The sequence below is a fragment of the Corylus avellana genome, chromosome ca1 (assembly GCF_901000735.1).
Source record: "Corylus avellana chromosome ca1, CavTom2PMs-1.0".
In the NCBI taxonomy this organism is placed as follows: Eukaryota; Viridiplantae; Streptophyta; class Magnoliopsida; order Fagales; family Betulaceae; genus Corylus; species Corylus avellana.
Window position 1 is genome coordinate 2,634,207 of NC_081541.1, and position 18,735 is coordinate 2,652,941.

Below are 18,735 nucleotides of genomic sequence, written 5' to 3' on the forward strand. Positions count from 1 at the left end.
AATAATAAATAAATAAAATTATTCCATGCAAACAAGCGCAACAAAATTTCTAAATTTAGAAAAAATCTAAAATCTAACAGATAAATATAAAAGTAGTCAATCCCGTTTCCGTTTCCTTGTTATTCAACGCATTTCAGGTCTCGTCCGCTCTGTTGTAAACTCTAAGAAAGCCCAAAAATAGATCTCCCTCTCTCTCTCTCTCTGAAACTCCAATTCCTAAGAATCCGATTCCTGTTCCAATTCCGATTCCGATTCCGATTCCGATTCGTTTCTCCCAGGAATCCAAAATCCGTTAACATAGCTCTTTCTTTGCTTTCATGGACGATCCTTTTCAGCTCTTTCTAAGGTTTTGATTCCAAACTAATTATCCTATTTAAAATTAAAGAAAAAAGTATCAAAGAGTTTATCTTTATTTTAATATTGCTTATGCTTAGTTCTTTTCTTTCTTGGGTTTTTACGGAGAAAAGTTTTGGTTCGGTGCAGATTCATATTTTGTGATCCGATCCAGTGGATAATTTCCGAGAGCTTTGTTAGAGAAGTGATTTGTGGAGTTTCTTAACAGGTTAGAATCTTTGCAAATGTATATAATGTAATTATTATTTATTTCCGCATGGTCATCGCGTTCTTATTTGAGACGGGTTTTTAGTTTTTTATGTTGAATAATTTAATCACTATGGAAGAAAATTACAGAGTGAGGATTCGAGGGCAGAACTGCTCTCATATCTTCAATTAGCGGTTGTCCCAAAAGTTTAAATCGGTTAAAAAATGATGAATTTAATTATTCAATTAATATTCTAACAGAATTACTAAAACTTTGTTTTTTTGTTGCTGAGTAAAAAAAAAAAAGAATTTCGTGCTGATTCTACTTTGTTGCCTAGAGCTCGCAACTCTTATATTTTGCTATTTTTGCTGTACGATCGTTATCAGAAGTTCATGCTGAACTAAGCTATCAGTCTCAATTAAGTAAACTTTTTTTTTTTCCTGTCTGGATTTAATGAAGAATCTTAGCCTCATTCAGTGATGAATCTAAGATGTAGGAATAAGTTTATATTCCCTCATAGTTGTTCTCAGTAATTAAAGATTTTTGTTATTAATTCACGGTTTGTGATATTGGTGGCCATAAACACTTTTAAGTATTTTGGCATTTTTGGGTTCTGATCAATGTGTGTGTGTATGTATCTGATGCACTACATTTTCTTAATAATGAAACAGAGGTGGACCATAATTGGATAACTGCTTTTGTGATCTATTATTCATTAGGTTCCTGTTCTGTTTCAGTTTGTTCAACACTTGTTAGTGCATTGGTAATGCAATCAGTTGACGAGGACCATAAGAAGAAAAAGAAGAATCTGAAGCGTTCAAGATCGACCAATTGCGATATGCCTGTGACTGACTCAAACGTTGCACCTACTCTTGATAACTGTACTTTTTTCCCGGTTGAAGAGATTGTGCAACACCCGTTGCCTGGTTATGTTGCGCCTACTTCAATCAGTTTCAGTCCTGATGATAGTATAATAACTTATTTGTTTAGTCCAGATCAGACTTTGAACAGAAAGGTCTTTTCATTTGATCTCAAGACTGGCAAACAAGAATTGTTCTTTAGTCCCCCAGATGGTGGGCTGGACGAGAGTAATATATCACCAGAAGAGAAGTTGAGGAGGGAAAGACTGAGGGAGCGTGGGTTGGGAGTGACACGGTATGAATGGGTGAAGATGGGCTCAAAAAAGAAATCAATTATGGTGCCTTTGCCAGCTGGGGTTTGTTCCTTTATCCTTTAGATTAGTAGTATTATATTATGTCGTTATTGAATTATATAGTAAGTGATATTCTTCCGTTTTTTGAATCGCTGTACCTTCTTCTAGCACCTTTTTTGATATTTTTTCTTAGGCCAATGATATTATGTATTATGTCCTCAATGGTTTTTTTGTACCATTAATATCACAAATCTAAGAGGATAAGTCCTTTGATTCATTTCTCTTGTTTGGGTTTTGGGTTATAGCAACAAATGTAGAAATTGACTATTATTTTTTTTTTTTGATAAGTAATGTTTATATATCAAAAGCGCAGAGGGGCGCAACCCTAGTACGTAGGGGGTATACAAGGGAAACGACTAGCTAGAAGAAGAAAAAAGAACAAGAAAATCAAGATAGCTAATAACTATAGGAGCAAGCCAAGCCGCTGTCCAGGTGTAAAGTGTATGGAAAAAGAAGGCCGTGAGCTCCTCCAATGATCTCTTAGAATCCTCAAAGCATCTCTCGTTCCTTTCTAATGGACTATTATTAATAAGTTGCAAATTAGAAGTGAGTTAAGAAAATGTATGTCAGTACATTTTTTTGAATTCCTAAGGATGTCGTCGATTCTGCCACCAACACCACCATTGCTGACACCATTTATCCAACCATTCATCTCCTCTATGATGGCCTACTTTAATACCATTACTGTCACCACCTCCACTTTTGGAATTATCGATACCATCTTCACATGCCATGTTTTCAACTATACGCTGATTTTAAAACCATCACCAATATCTCGTCTCACTGTCATCGCCACCTCTAACTCGTTTAGTAGTTCCTCTGATATAGCTTTCTTCAGCTTTATGATCCCAGCACATTTACACCTCCTCTTATTCCACAGATCTTAATGTACTGATCAACATTTAACTAGTATGGATTTTAGCTCCACCGAGTTTCACTAATACAGTTCTCCATTAGAATTTTTTTACCAAATTTGTTGTATGCTTATTACCTATTTTTCATCTTTTTTGATTCTAGAGACTGGAGGATAGTTGTATTAGGTGGACGCCCAATGTAATATTTTTTTAGCCAATCCTATGTGCACAGATAGTTGAAAACTTATGAAGCTAATCCTGGCAATGACCAGAAGGGAAAAAATAAGTCTGGCATGAAATATTTGGGGTGGCTGTTATATGCATTTTATTACTGTTATTTGACAGAGTTGGAACATGCTAGTTGAATCTGTGAACATGTTCTGTTTTTTATGAACTGAATTTCTCTCCAACTATTAGTGATTTGTGTCCCATCAATGCAATCAGTGCTTATCGACCTTATACCTCCAGAGATCACTTCTGTTATTACCATGTTTGATGTTGTATCTATGTATTGGGGCTGCTCTATTGATGTTCTATGAACTTGAAATAATTGGGTTTCTACTGATGATTCAGTCTCTCTATGGACAGATTTATTTCCAGGAGTTTTCTTGTTCAAAACCAGAGCTCAAGCTTCCAAGTGCATCGTGTTCACCTATTATTGATCCGCATTTATCCCCAGATGGCACAATGGTTGCGTATGTAAGAGATTGGGAGTTGCATGTTCTCGATCTCATGCACAATGAATCAATACAGTTGACTTATGGTGCCAATGGAAACTCTTTGGTATGTAAAATGTAGGTTTGGATCTTTATGATATAATTGATACTGGAAGCTAGTAATGGTTCCACTTTTTTTTCTGTATCGTATATGAAGTTTTACATCCATACTTCTTTATTTGCTTTACAACTGATCCATCATCCATCTATCTTAGTCTCACTATTTAAATTTCTGAATTTTTGGGCTGATGGGCATTTTAAGGTGGGATAATTAAAACCTATTCTTGTGTATGCAATACATTGTTGTGTGAATGCAAAAGGGCGGATAATGAAGTTTCCCTCTGATTTGTTGAAGATGCAATAAATTTCCAATCTCTTGGCATTCTATCATTTTTTTTCTTCTTAAATATGACACTTGATTCTTGTGTATTGCAGACTCATGGCCTTGCTGAATATATAGCTCAGGTGAGAATTTCATTTGATCTTCATTCCCACTTTATATATATGTAAAGTTAGGCAACGAGTTGGTTTCCTTCTTGTAAGTAATTCCTGCTTTTAAGTGTTTAAGTGTAAAAATTACTTTGCTTTCAGAAGCAAAAAAAGTGATTCAAAACACTGCCAAATTATTTATTTTTTGTTTCTTTATTCATATTGTTAGCTTTTGTTTAGTTGTAAATATTTCTGATTGCAGGAGGAGATGGATCGGAAGAATGGGTACTGGTGGTCGTTAGACAGCAAGTATATTGCATTCACACAAGTTGATTCTTCTGAGATACCTCTTTTCAGAATTATGCACCAAGGTAAAAGCTCAGTTGGTTCAGAGGCACAGGAAGACCACGCATATCCTTTTGCCGGAGCGTCAAATGTCAAAGTTTGCCTTGGGATAGTTTCTGCTGCTGGTGGTCCTATTACTTGGATGGATCTTTTCTGTGGAAGAACAGATCAGGCAAACAGTGAGGAGGAATATTTGGCTAGAGTCCACTGGATGCATGGAAATATTCTCATAGCTCAGGTTTTGAACAGGTCTCACTCCAAGCTAAAGATCCTTAAGTTTGATATTAAAACAGGCCAAGGGAAAATCATATTGGTAGAAGAACAAGGTGCATGGGTTAATTTACATGACTGCTTCACACCTCTAGACAAAGGAGTCACCAGATTTTCTGGGGGATTTATCTGGGCGAGTGAAAAAACAGGATTTAGACATCTTTATCTGCATGATGCAAATGGGACTTGCTTAGGACCTATAACTGAAGGCGATTGGATGGTTGAGCAAATTGCTGGTGTAAATGAGGCTGCGGGGCTTTTGTATTTCACTGGAACTTTAGATGGGCCTTTGGAATCTAACCTTTACTGTGCTAAACTATTCATAGATGGAAACAAACCCCTAGAGCCGCCAGTGAGATTGACTCGTAGCAAAGGAAAACATGTGGTTGTGCTTGATCATCATATGCGTACTTTTGTTGATGTCCATGATTCTCTTGATTCTCCCCCTAGGATTTTGATTTGCTCATTGGAAGATGGAAGCCTAATCATGCCTCTGTATGAGCAGCCATTTACCATTCCAAGATTCAAAAGGCTTCAACTTGACCCTCCAGAGATAGTTGAAATACAGGCAAATGATGGGACTACATTGTATGGGGCTTTATATAAGCCTGATGAAACACGATTTGGACCTCCACCATACAAAACCTTGATCAGCGTGTATGGCGGTCCGAGTGTACAGCTTGTTTGTGATTCTTGGATAAATACAGTTGACATGAGAGCACAGTATCTTCGAAGCCAAGGCATCTTAGTATGGAAGGTTAGTATTGTCCGTTTAAATATCTTAATTGTTTGCCTGATTTTTCATTTGCAAAACTCTTAGAAGTAGTGAAAAAAGATAATATGGATACGAAGGAAAGCAGAGTATGACCTTAGAAATGGTAGAAATTAAAAAAGATACATGTAGCTGAATCCAATTAGCTGATATGGGATGCATAGAGCTACTCTCAATTAGTTTGGATTAAGGCTTAGCTGACCAGCGTTGAGTTAAACTTCTGATCTGACAGTCATTAGTGAAATATTCTGATTCCCATACATTAGGATGTTGAGTCATTGCTCATCTTTGAGTGCTTTATTTTTCTTTACTCTCTTTTGGTAGATGGGGCTTATGGTAATCTGTTATACATGGGTAATACATTTATTAGACGTGGGTACTACATGTACTTATAAAAACCAGAGAGATAAAAGCGCATGAAGTTTTATTGAACAAGGTGTTTTTTCACCTGTCCGTGCTCTGTTGACCTGTCCAACACTGGGGGTATTAGCTAGGCGTTTCAAATCCCACTCATTTTTTGGTCAAGTCTGGAATGCCTACTCCACATGCTTTGATGTGTCAAACATATAGATAAAAGCTATCCCCTGCCTGCTTCTCTGATATGTCTTGTCCAACATCATGCTACTCATTTGAAAAAATGGAAGTTTCATTGCTCTGATTCTTCTATGCTTTACAGTTAGATAATAGAGGAACTGCGCGACGTGGACTCAAGTTTGAAGGCTCTCTAAAATACAAGGTTGGTCAGATTGATGCTGATGATCAGCTCACTGGTGCTGAATGGCTTATCAAACAAGGGCTAGCTAAAGCTGGCCATATTGGGTTGTATGGATGGAGCTATGGCGGATATCTCTCGGCTATGACCTTGGCCAGGTTTCCTGATGTCTTCCGGTGTGCCATTTCTGGTGCCCCTGTAACAGCCTGGGATGGGTACGACACATTTTACACTGAAAAGTACATGGGATTGCCTTCCGAGAATTCGTCAGGTTATGAGAACAGCTCTGTGATGCACCATGTGCACAAGATGAAAGGGAGGTTGTTACTTGTGCATGGCATGATTGATGAGAATGTACACTTTAGGCACACTGCGAGGCTGTTGAATGCTCTTGCGATGGCTGGGAAGCCTTACGAACTCTTAATTTTCCCAGACGAACGACACATGCCACGCCGGCATCGGGATCGAATTTATATGGAAGAGAGAATTTGGGATTTCATAGAGAGGAGTCTGTGAAGTTACAAGTTTTTGTTAATATCTTTGTTGTTGAAATGGAGAAAATTCTGGGGGCCTTTTTACTGTTTCAAAATTTATTTTCTTGGTTCTTTCCAACTGAGTTTGTGTTTCATTTCCTTCTATAGCCCTTGTAAAGAATGGAAGAGCTCTTTGGCATATTTCAGTCCTTTGTAATAAGTCATATGGTGGAATTTGTGTATCGAATCCCCACATAATGGAAATATTCTGTAGGAGTCATTACTCTCTGGAACTGATGGTGTTCAACTTTTCCATATAAACTCGACTTCTTCCAAAAGGTTCACACGCATAAGTTTTTATTTTTTTATTTTTTGAAAAGAGTAGTGGATGATGTCAATGAGGCCTAGTCCCAAACTCATCACTGGGTCATCATATATCAATGGGTGAAAACTGAAAAGCCTCATTACAACTAGTTAATATCCCACCACTCAAATAAAATAGCATACCTTTTGGACTTGATTCGTTCATATCTCACTGCAAGAAATGTGTCTGCTGGCAAAGGGCCCTTGGTCATATAAACTATGATGGCGCTTGGCCCCATGGATTCGATACTCGGTCCATCAATCAACTGGCCGAGAATAGTTGCATGGTACCACACTAGATTTCCTTTTTTGGCATGTCAATATCTATCTCCATGATTCTCGGAATAAAACGTGGCATAAAGTTACAGCAAAATCTGCTATAAAGAGTGGCAAACATCAAGTAAAAAGAGACTATGTCTCTTTCTTTTGCACACTATCTTTGCTTTCTTGAAGATTAATTCCTTTGATATATATTAACATAAGCATCAGAACTATCCATGTCGACTCACTTTGGCATACTCTTTTGCTAAATTCTTCTCTCATTGTAGGTACTTCCGATTATTATCTCGGCACGCAGTTAACTTTTCTAACAATGCTAGGTTCACTTGATGACATAAGTGTCATTGGAACCCTACAATTTAGTGCATGCATGTGCTGTGCCCCCCTCCCCCCAAAGCATTTTTTATGGATGCTAGGGTTCGTTTGATGATACTTTGACCATTCTCTCTCCCTCTCCCTCTCTCTCTCTGCACGTTTGTGAGAAAAAGACATACCAAAAATTGTTCTCAATCCACTAAAATGGAACAAAAATTAATAGTAATTGTTATTAATTATAATATCAAACTAGGGTCAAACAAAGCTAAAAAGTATTAGCGATCCGAGATGTGCCTCTAAAACTCCAATTCTTGGTAATTTATGTTCAGGGATATGTACCCCATATTGGTTGATTGGCTAAAAGCTTTACACTTTAATGAACCCAAGGGTTTTGTTCAACAAGGACCCAGTGAACGTGCTAATGTGTTGATATAATACATGCTAATTAACTGCTGATCAATTACCACAAACAAGTTTGAATATTTAAAGTCCAGGGTTTTCTTACCTTTCTTCAGTACCTTTTGGTTTGTATCAATGGTTGTTCCTTTTTTTTTTTCTTTTTTTTTTTGGTGGTCTTTCGGATACTATCTTGATTTCAACAAAAGGATCAACACAAAGGATTTTATTTTAATGAGAAAATGAGTAGTTCATATAAATTCAGTAAATTAAAAAACACGCATGAATAATAAGTTTTGTATTAATTTCTTATTATGTGAGACTGAAATTTATAAGTAATTTTAGTTAAAATTTGACTAAATCTTTTTTAGCGTAATAGCGCAAATATACCTACCATTTTGCCTGTCGTTTAAAAGAAAATAAACATTTATGTGAAATATCTTGATGCGTACTAAATCAAAACAAAAACGGTGACTCATTACACAAAATCTCAAAAATGATTTGATTTCAACAACATGTGACCACCATAATGACCATTTAATTTAATTAATTAGCCTAGATTGGATGACGTGGCAAGTATCTTTTGCTGCTTTCCACGTTGAGAAGCATTGAAAAATTCTTGGAAGGCCAAGTTTTAGAAGTGGATTTGTCATTTCCGTCAAGTTTAACGTCCGTTGATGTTAAGTACAGAAGTTTCTAGTGTCTATGATATGTATTTTTGTTACTCCCATGGAAATATCTTTGTTAAGCATATTTTGTAGGCATGATGATATTGCTGTAATCTTGTATATGAAGGCAAAAAGGAATCAATTGCGGCTTTGATTATTATTATTATTATTATTTTTTTTGTTTCCCTTTAGAGTTTATCTTAAAAGTTGTTAATTTTGGTGAAATATCCTTACTCAAAGTTGAATATCAAATTCATATTTGAAAAATATATTGATTTGGAGGAGAGAAAGAGAATTTCCCCTTTCATTTTTTTACTCATACTAAATAAAATAAATCTTGAAAAGCCATTTCACTTTATTTATTTAGTATTTAGTCAGCTTTACATAAGAAGCCACTCCAACACCTTTCTAATATCATATAATATTGGTGTTATTTTACCAATTAGGTGAAGCAAGAGGTGTTGTAGCACAAGAAACTTTAATGAACTTTCCATTACTAAATTCCAGAACCCAATAGGGCACTAATTAAATTACCCAGCCTATCATGCATTCAAGGGGGAAAAAACAAAATCATTCATTAAATTTTGTTGAGTTTGAAATAGTTCATTGGGTTACAAAAAGTGACCCCAAAAAAATATTCTATGTTGTATGTAAAATTAACAAATAGATTTTTGTACCAAACTTTCGTCTAAAATTTTGATAGTAGCATCATCACCAATTATTCTGCTTCCTTATAAATGAGCGATAGTAGCATCGTCACCAATTTTGACGTTACTTTCTGAGAGTAGCATCGTCTCTTTCTTTTGCACACTATAGTTTTTGGCTCGGCCACCACCCCCTTGGAGCCAAGAGCCACCTCCAATTTATATATATATATTTTAAATAAAAATTTTAATTAGGTGTGATGACGTGGTCACTTATGCCAAGTGTCAACTTTTAATTGGTTCACGTGGACTTCCGTTAAGTCAACTAACTGTCAACTGACAGAATGACTAATTTGGTCTATTATCAAAACTATAAGGACTTCATATGATAAAAATCAAACCCTAGGAGAGAGAAAAATAAAAAAGGGAAACTCATGGGATATTAGGTATTTAACCTCCTCTTTTTTTTTTTTTTTTCCAAACTCATTCTCTCACCATTTAGCAGATTTCTAAACCAACCCAACCCTAAAATATAACGTCCGTTTACTCCACAAAGGCACAAACGCTGTCGTTAAATTATGATCACCTAATATTTTAATTATTATTTTTTAATTAATTAGTTTAATATGTTAAAAACTTGTAAATGAGTCATTAGGTCCACCTCTATAAATAACCAATTTTCATTCGACACTGTTAACTGCTAAGCGTTATCTCTACTCTCTCTCTCACTTTCTCTGACAGTAAAATTTTCTCTGAAGAAAGTTCGAGAAAATTTCGGATTCTCGGAGAAGTTGGGAAGGAACCAATGGAGAGAGTAAAATTTCGAAAATCGTTTTAGATTTCTCGTTTCGTCGCCATCGTACCTGAATTGCCTTTCCGATTTTCGCTTCTCCAGGTATTTTTGAAATAATTTTCTGTTCGATTTTACTTTGTCGATATTTACTGTTTTGTTACTGAGAAAATTGCGAAGGAAAAGAGTTTAACTGAGATTTAATTAGAGAATTCTGTTCTTTTTCTGTGCGCGTAAATTTAAATTTAGCATTTATTTTTTGAAAATGGTTTCGAGGGAAAGAAAGGAAATTTGAAATCTGTGCTTCGAGAGCTCTAGTTAACTGAGATTATTTGTTTTACTTGTGATGAATTTACATTCTTTTTTGAGAAATATAAAGCAATGGAGAAAATGAAGAATGAGTACTATGCAATTTAATTTCTTTTGGTTTCCTTCGGTGTTTCTGGAATCTAAAAGCATTTTAGAATTTAGTCTCTAATTGCAATGATTCACAAAGACGTAGTCTTTTTAATTTTTTTTTTCTTTTGTGAGTAGATTCTTTCTTGAATCTGATTGCACAAATTTTTGGCTATTGGTAATGGATTCTATTTGGAATTCGAATTTGCAGGGAAGGGTTGCAAGTTATCAGCAATACGAGGAGTGACATAAACCCTAATTTTGGCGGACGAAAGAAAGAAAACCACTGATCTAACATAAACCCTAATTCTCATGAAGGAAGCCATTGAAGGCGTGACATAAGTCCTAATTTGGCCGAACGGATCTTGGGATATCTTTAGGGTTCTAGTTTGGTTCTGATCAAACTTTAGGAAGAAGAAAATCGTATTATATGCGTTAGGTGATAATTCTTGGGTATTAGAGGCTTTTTCGGATATCGACTGATTTTGGAGTATTGGTATGCAAAAAGAAAAAGAAAAAAAAAGAAAAAAGAAAAAAAAGAGAGTGAGAATGTAAAGGAATATTTCTTTTGGTTTTAGGCTCTCTTACCTATTAAATGGGTCTTCTCATGAGTACACGAGTTGTTTTTGATGAGTTTTAGGGTTACAGCTTCTATGTGACACACATCAAAGGGGATTTTGATTCTGTCAGATAAACAATGTCGATTGCCAGTGTAGCACTTAGTCCAGTGTTGGAAGAGTCTTTAAGTTTCCCAGGTACTTTCACCGGCTGGCACGGCCCTCGTTTAAGTGTCTCAATCTTGATTTTTCTCACTGTTTCTGGGTCTGTGATTCCCATGCATGTTATGGAGTCGGATTCGATTGCTTCAGTGAAGCTGAGAATCCAGACCTGCAAGGGATTTTTTGTGAAGAACCAGAAACTGGTTTTTGAAGGGAGGGAATTGGCTCGGAATAATTCTCGTGTTGGTGACTATGGGTTAACTGATGGGAATATATTGCATTTGGTGCTAAGACTCTCAGATCTCCAAGCTATTACGGTTAGGACTGTATGTGGGAAGGAGTTTGAGTTCCATATTGAGAGGAATAGAAACGTGGGTTATGTGAAGCAGCAGATTTCTAAGAAAGGGAAGGGGTTTTTTGATCTCAAGGATCAAGAACTGATATGTGATGGTGAAGAGCTGGAAGATCAGAGATTGATTAATGAAATATGCAAAGATAATGATGCTGTGATTCACTTGCTGGTTAGGAAATCTGCCAAAGTAAGTGCTAAACCTGTTGAGAAATATTTAGAAGTGTCTATTGAAGCACGAAATCTTAATGAGAAGGGTTCTGGTGTAGGAGAATACCAGTGGAGGACGCTGTCTGTGGGACATCCGGTCATAGAGAGGAAGCAATTGCGAAGAAGTTTTATTTTAGAACCTGTAATTGTTGATGCTAAGATTGAGCTGCCATTAGTAGTTAGAGAGCTTATTAACTCTACTTTTGATGGGTTAGAGAGGGGCCATGAGCCAATTCAGTCTTCAGAGGGATCGGGAGGGGCTTATTTCATGCAGGATTCATCCGGTATGAAGTATGTTTCTGTTTTTAAGCCAATTGATGAGGAGCCGATGGCTGTGAATAACCCTCGGGGGCTACCCTTGTCACTTGATGGTGAAGGCTTGAAGAAGGGGACACGAGTAGGAGAAGGTGCATTGAGGGAAGTTGCAGCGTACATTTTGGATTATCCAAGGAGTGGGACTCGCTCATTTTATGATGAGGAGAAAGGCTTTGCTGGGGTTTCCCCCACGGTTATGGTCAAGTGCTTGCACAGAGGATTCAATCATCCTGAAGGTTATGAATGTGTGTCCAAGAATGTTAAGATTGGGTCGCTGCAGATGTTTGTGAAGAATAATGGAAGTTGTGAGGATATGGGCCCTCATGCTTTCCCAGTGCATGAGGTACACAAGATATCGGTGTTGGACATAAGGTTGGCAAATGCAGATAGGCATGCTGGGAATATATTGATTAGCAAAGACAGTGAAGATGGTCAGATTGTGCTTATTCCCATTGATCATGGCTACTGCTTGCCTGAGAATGTAAGTCTTTTTTGTTCTTGTCATTTTTTGAATATTATACTGGATATTAGTTTGTTTGTGTTATTATGTTCAAAGTGTTTATCTTTGTTGTTTATTTAATCCTCATATGTCACTGATTTTCATGAAACGAGTTTACCACTGTTCTCAAGTTCCTCTCTGGATTGCTTAGAATTGACTCTAATACATCATAGATGTGTTTGTCCATATAATATACTTCAAAATCCTAAGCAATGTCTGTCATTAATAAACTGGAGAAACTTTTGGTGCTTGGCCGGCTGAAGTGCTTATTGTAACTCGGCCGTTGCATGATATGTTTTCATTTGCTCTTTCTAGTTTCGTAGGGTCTTAAGCATTTCAACATTAGTATGATCTTCTTTCTTGTAGAATTCTCATTATTTTAATTGAATTTCTGCAATGTTACGCTTTCCATGAAAATTGCATTGTACATAATTCATATTTTTCCAAGATCATCGCATTCTTGTCTCCAAAACTTGTTTTTGTAACATATTAAGTTTTCATTTTTCTTGCTGAGCGACATTGAAATTGATTGGTGAACCATTGTTTCTATAATTTTAGACTTCAGCATTTATGTCCATTATTTTCCTCTCATTTTTACTTCTCCTCATTGCAGTTCGAAGATTGCACATTTGACTGGCTCTACTGGCCTCAAGCTCAAGAACCGTACTCCACTGATACAATTGATTACATCAAATTGCTAGATGCTGAACAAGATATTGAACTTCTGAAGTTCCATGGGTGGGACATACCGCCTGAATGTGCCCGCACCCTTCGCATTTCTACCATGCTTCTGAAAAAGGGTGCAGAGAGAGGACTCACTCCCTTTGCCATTGGAAGCATCATGTGCAGAGAAACCCTAAAGGACTCTGTGATTGAGCAGATCGTACAAGAAGCACAAGAAGCCGCACTCCCAGGTACAAGCGAAGCTGCATTTCTTGAATGTGTGTCGATGATCATGGATCGTCACCTTGATGAACTTGTTACTACATAGTGAATGTTTAGGTATATCATAAATGTGCATATATGTGTGTAAGAAGAGTGATAGCGGGTCCACTCTATCTTTTCACGGACTGCCCGTTTCATGTACTGTTTCCTTGTTACCGGAACTCTTTTCCCCCGTCCTGTTTTGTTCATAGATCTACAGGCTAGTTCAGCAATAACCCCCCCTTTCTTTCCTTGTGTGTATTTCTCCTCTTGTACCCAAAAAATATATTCAAACATTGACCAAAAAGAATTAATACTGGGATGTCTTATCTCAATGTTATCGTACTTATGTAAAATATCATTAAAAAAAAAATCATGGTTAGTTTCATCTTTTTCCCTTTAGTACCTTTCTTTAATTCATTACATTCTTTAATGTCTCTTCTCAAAGCAGCTTAAAGTTTGGCATATATTTTACAACTGTTTTTTTTTTTTTTTTTTTTTTTATTAAAAATAATTTTGTGAATGCAACATTTCTTTGAAGTTAGAATCATTCTCTGTGGCATCTTAATATATATATATTGAAGTGGTCCTACTCCCCATCAAGATAGTTGTGGTCCTGGGTTGCTAAATTCTACTGAATCACAATTGGCATAATCTTTTGATCAAAAAGGTTTTGGGGTTTTGAGGGATTGGAGTAGGCCATGGTTGGTAAATGAGAAGGACGAGTGCATCCAAAGCAAAATTATGGATATCCCATACGCAGAAGACCCATACAGGGATGCTGAACCAAAATTGAGTAGCGGCATGTGAGAGTTTGGTGTTTGGTGGCACAGAAATGGATAATGGTTTCTGAATCATTTGCAGCTTGACTCGACATTGCCGCCTCACCAGAGCAGCAGCAGGTGCTTTGCAGACATGGCCCAAGTAGTTTTGCACCGTCTTTACCCAAGTATATGGAACCAAAACTAGTTGCACCTTAAAAAGTTATATATATGCTGACTTTGGTAGCCTGATGAGGGAAAGTTTTATTTGTGATTTTCGTTTTTTTTTTTCTTCGAATAATTGGAATTAAATAAAACAAAATTTCCTCAATATAATTGTATCAATTTCGTAAATATAATTTGATGCTCAGAACTTTTTTCTATAATCTCTTTATAATTGCTCTTATCAACCCTCTCTTTAAAAACTCTAATTAAAAGGCCATATCTTAGTTTGGTCCTAAGAAAAATTTGTTGCCCAATAATTCATAAATCAAAGGATCCGAGTAGAGGGGGGCTGAATTCAATTCAATTGAGCTGAAGATTTAATGGCCAGCTACATTGTGCGGCAGATCTGAGTTGGGCCCTACGATTTTCTTTTTTCAACCGCCACCGACACCATTAAACAAGAATAAATCTCGGCCTCATATTTTTTGAAAGTGAAAGCCAACCCCACCAAAGTCAATTAACAAAATGCCACTACTGCCCTCCTACTATCACTTTCTTTTTCTCTTTCTTATCTCTTTTTTGGAAATATATATATATATATATATATATATATATAAGACATTGTTGACATTGTTAAACTGACCTTTACAAGACAAGAACTCAATTAATCTTGCTACTTATAGAAGATAAAAAGCTATTCATTAATTCTTAGCCTCTATTACATCTTTGAGTTAAATCAACAGAATGAACAAGAAGAACAATTACAGTTGCATAATAATTAATGCAATACATATAAAATTAAATTAAAAAAAAAAAAACTAGAAAAAACCTATATACTGCATTCAATTGCAAAGAAAAGGACCCCATCCCGATCCTTCCATTTATGGGTTTAAGCCAACACCTTAGATCACCTAATATTACCTAACATAAGGATGAGGATTTACTGTTATTAGACTGTTAGGTTATTTGAATTCGTGTAAAATTTGGACAGCTTTCAAAAAGAGGAAGTTGTAAAATCAACCCGCTATTAATTTCCTCTTTCAAGCCGTCTGAATTTTTATAAAATTCAACCAGTCTAATAACAGGAAATCCAATTCCCTAATATATATATATATATATATATATATATGGTACAGTTGTGTAATTTACTCAGACAGCCCCGCTAAGAATGCGACCTGAGTAGAGGGTAGCCACGAAGAGCCATCAATGAACTGTGAAACGGTGAACTTGCTTGCCTCCACCGTCGCCGTGATGACTCGGTATCCCGGCCAATGGACACGTTGCCCTAAAGCTGCTCCGGGACCAGAATTCATGTATTCGCCGTAATAAAGTTTATCCACGGGAGCCGTTGCATTCCACTCTAGCCACCCCCGTGGGCTTATGTGATCACTCATGTAGGACAACATGTACACGACCCTAGAGTAAGTCTTCCATGGACGGCCCAGATACGTTGGGAAGCTACCTTTGACTGGCTGGAGATCGGAGGCGGGGAGGATCCGGCAAGCGTGGATGGAAATGCCTGTGTTTTGGGTCGGCTCTTTTCGGTTTTGGGCGGTGATGGTGTTCTTCTGTGACGGCCCTGGCTTCCGAGCGTAGATGCTGCAGTTTTGGAATACCACGGCGGCGTTGCCAAATATGAAGTCGACGGTGCCGTAGATGTCACATTCCCGGAAGAATTGGCGATTGGAGTGAACGTAGAGTGTGTCTTGGTATCCGATGATGTTGCACCGGTACACCACGCCGTGGTCGGCGCCAACTCTGAGCGCCACTGCTTGGTGCTTGTCTGGTCCAGCCGAATTCTCAAAAGTCATGTCCCGAGCAATGAAACCTTCTCCGGTTGCCGCTGCATGCATATATGTAGAGTAATAAATTAAGCTAAATGGAAATTAATAACAACTTAGATTAAAGCTAGGGGATTAAACTTTTGATTAGCAGCTAAAGTAAGCTATGTTCATTTGTAGTAATAATTCAGATAGTAAATAAAACGGAAAATGCTAGGTATTCTTCTAGTGTTCTTTTGGTATTCTTTTAACTATGATGTAGTTTTTAAAATCGCATTGAATATGAGATTATCATTATTAACTTTTAATTTATTAGTAATTTTAAAAATCACATCACAATTAAGACGACACAAGGAGAACATTAAAAGAACACTTAGCATTATTGTCTTTTCACTTTTTTAAGAGACAAAAATACCCATCAAGAGAGAATCCAAATTCATAAAAACTCCATCCACCCTCCAATAATGTCATTTCTCTTTCTTTTAAGTTATGGCCACCACTCACCAGTTAAGTTTGGACAATGTTGTCCAATTCATGTTGATAAGAAAGAGTAAGATACATTATTTGATGTACGTACGACAACAATTGCATAGTTGGCATAAGATGTGCACTGAAAACAAGAACCTAATTCACGAATATTGATTAGAAAAACCAAAAAAAAAAAAAAAAGGAAAAAGAAAGAAACACGATGCACGTCTGATGGACATTTCATGCATGCGACCAAATATATATATATATAATTCGAAAAATAGATTATATGAATAAAAATAACAAAATTGTTAATGAAAAAAAAAAATGATGTTTTCATTATTTGATCACAAAGATGTAGTGAATGATGAGCAAATAATATTGTTTATACGTGATGGGATAACAGGAATCTAGTAAAGCATGCAAAGTATAAAAAAAAAAAAAAAAAGACAGGCCACGTGCAACTGATCCTACTACGTCGTCATCATGCAATAAGTGACGGCCCATAGACTTTACTCCAAACAAACAACCATAACAGACACGCAACCACACAACTTGCCAAACTTACCGAAGGACGCCGTGTGGAATGTCGTCATATTCTCGTGAACATTTTTGCTACCGGATATCACCGTTTTGCCCTTCCCATCTCCGATGAACATCAAGTTCTTCTTCTTCCTTCCCACCTTCAAATTCGGCTCCTCGTACCTAAATTAAATTTATCACAAAAAAAATTCGAAAATTTCAAATTACAATAAGGGGTATTTTTGTAAATTAGCAAATCATTCACATATATATATATATATAGTGTTTCATCATTATTGCAGTGAAGTCAATGCCTCAATCACTCCCCAAAAAGAAGGACAGAAAGCTTGAGAGATTTTTTGTTTTTTTTGTTCACGTAATTATTACTATTAAACCACCGCCTTTCAATTTTAACGCAAAGTGACGAAAGATGAAAAAGGAAAAAGTCAAAAAGTAAAAAAGAAAAAAGAAAGTGTGCACCGAATTTACCTTCCTGCCCTCACGTAAATAATCGTCCGCCGATTACTGTACTCTGGCGCTTTCTTAATCGCCTCCGTAATCGTCTTGTACGTGCCGTTCCCATCCTTGGACACCACTATATCGGCCTGTAATCCCGATACGGGCAAGTCCAGCAACTCCCTGTCCCTCTTGCTCAACCATCGCGGCAAACCGCCTGCATTCTCCTCCGAAATATCGGATTCCATTAACCGACGCCGGTTCTGTATCGGAACCCCCGAGAAGTCGTCGGTAGTGCTCCCAGAGAATATCGCCAGGCAATTGCTCATAAGCTCCTCCAGGTCCTTCAGCCTCCCGGCCATCTGATTCTTCACCGGTCCGCTCACGTCCGCCAGTCCCTCCATACAAGTGTCCTGGTTCGTGAGCGCCGCGCTCAGCCACGTCAGCACGTCGCTCGTGGAAGTGGCCGCACCGGATTGCTGCGCGACTCCGACGTTGAGCAGCGCGCGAGAGAATGCGTCGACAGAGTCATCGAGGAGCTCCAGGCAGTCGTCGAAGGCGGACCGTACACGTGGCTCCATCTGAAGGAATGAGATCCCGGAGGTGCTGTACAGGGCCTTGGTCAGATGCTGCAGCGTCATGTTAAAGGAAATGTGGACGAGGTCCCGCTCCGACGCCGTGAGCGAGCCCGGAAAATCCAGCAGCGAGTTCACGCAAAGGTCCGGGTACCGGGTCTTGCTGCAGGTCCGGGATATAGCCTGGGTCGGTTTCCGGTGAATCGCTGAACCGGGTCCACCCGACGCCCGGGTCCGGAGCCCGATCAGTACGGCCGCCGAGGCGGCGGACGCAACGAGCAACGCAATTGAGATCAGGGAGAGGAGGATTACCTTGTTCCTCCTGCTTCGCGATGGAGCAGATAACGCGGCGTCGTCTTGTTGGCTGGTGGACCCGCCAACCGGGTCGGACGGTTCGAGCCTACCGTAGCCCATGTGTGTTGCCGGGTTGAGAAAGAGAGTTGGGTAAATAAATTAACGAGAGAGGGAGAGACAGAGAGTTGATTGAGGTGTAGGTGTGAGTGTGTGGGATTATATACGATGTGGCGAAGAGAAGAGTAAAGGTGGTTGGTGTGAAGTCGACGTCTGGGAGAGGGGATGAGCTGGCGGCTACTTCAATAGGTGCCCACTGTCCAGTGATGTGTTAGAAAGGCAGAGAGAGTGAATTTTAGTAAAAGTGAGTGTGAGTGAGTGATTCTCTTAGCTATTAAGCTAACTTCAATTCCTTAGTCATTCGGAGTCCTGAGCTTTTTTGGTTTAGTCTCGAGTGGATATTGGAATTTAACGCATCTTTCTTCAATTGGGGGTTAATTGGGCGGATTGATTCAATGTGCATT

The 18,735-nt window shown here is 37.9% G+C and overlaps 3 protein-coding genes across 3 annotated transcripts; 2 read left to right on the plus strand and 1 right to left on the minus strand.

The window, feature by feature from the left end:
* The first annotated feature begins 112 nt into the window (after nucleotides 1–112).
* Nucleotides 113–6,613, plus strand: LOC132168041 (uncharacterized). The gene is made up of 7 exons (XM_059579106.1): nucleotides 113–346; nucleotides 484–562; nucleotides 1,279–1,757; nucleotides 3,197–3,391; nucleotides 3,760–3,789; nucleotides 4,016–5,125; nucleotides 5,817–6,613. Exons 3-7 carry the CDS (start codon nucleotides 1,308–1,310, stop codon nucleotides 6,366–6,368), a joined length of 2,337 nt encoding a protein of 778 aa, XP_059435089.1. The 5' UTR covers nucleotides 113–346; nucleotides 484–562; nucleotides 1,279–1,307; the 3' UTR covers nucleotides 6,369–6,613.
* Nucleotides 6,614–9,702: 3,089 nt separating this feature from the next.
* LOC132190219 (phosphatidylinositol 4-kinase gamma 3) lies at nucleotides 9,703–13,580 on the plus strand. The gene is made up of 3 exons (XM_059605142.1): nucleotides 9,703–9,885; nucleotides 10,388–12,250; nucleotides 12,882–13,580. The coding sequence occupies exons 2-3, from the start codon at nucleotides 10,874–10,876 to the stop codon at nucleotides 13,257–13,259; spliced, it is 1,755 nt and encodes a 584-aa protein (XP_059461125.1). The 5' UTR covers nucleotides 9,703–9,885; nucleotides 10,388–10,873; the 3' UTR covers nucleotides 13,260–13,580.
* Nucleotides 13,581–14,798: 1,218 nt separating this feature from the next.
* Nucleotides 14,799–18,444, minus strand: LOC132184673 (probable pectinesterase/pectinesterase inhibitor 61). The gene is made up of 3 exons (XM_059598397.1): nucleotides 17,379–18,444; nucleotides 16,936–17,072; nucleotides 14,799–15,961 (listed from the first exon to the last, which is right to left on the minus strand). The coding sequence occupies exons 1-3, from the start codon at nucleotides 18,332–18,334 to the stop codon at nucleotides 15,264–15,266; spliced, it is 1,791 nt and encodes a 596-aa protein (XP_059454380.1). The 5' UTR covers nucleotides 18,335–18,444; the 3' UTR covers nucleotides 14,799–15,263.
* Between the last annotated feature and the right edge of the window lie 291 nt (nucleotides 18,445–18,735).

Coding starts and splice junctions, on each gene's coding strand:
- LOC132168041 (XM_059579106.1), top strand. CDS start 1,308: ATGCAATCAGTTGACGAGGACCATAAGAAGAAAAAGAAGAATCTGAAG. Junction 1,758..3,196: donor TGGTGCCTTTGCCAGCTGGG/GTTTGTTCCTTT, acceptor CTCTATGGACAG/ATTTATTTCCAGGAGTTTTC. Junction 3,790..4,015: donor TTGCTGAATATATAGCTCAG/GTGAGAATTTCA, acceptor TTCTGATTGCAG/GAGGAGATGGATCGGAAGAA.
- LOC132184673 (XM_059598397.1), bottom strand. CDS start 18,334: ATGGGCTACGGTAGGCTCGAACCGTCCGACCCGGTTGGCGGGTCCACC. Junction 17,073..17,378: donor ATTTACGTGAGGGCAGGAAG/GTAAATTCGGTG, acceptor AATTTAATTTAG/GTACGAGGAGCCGAATTTGA. Junction 15,962..16,935: donor ATTCCACACGGCGTCCTTCG/GTAAGTTTGGCA, acceptor ATATGCATGCAG/CGGCAACCGGAGAAGGTTTC.
- LOC132190219 (XM_059605142.1), top strand. CDS start 10,874: ATGTCGATTGCCAGTGTAGCACTTAGTCCAGTGTTGGAAGAGTCTTTA. Junction 12,251..12,881: donor GCTACTGCTTGCCTGAGAAT/GTAAGTCTTTTT, acceptor TCCTCATTGCAG/TTCGAAGATTGCACATTTGA.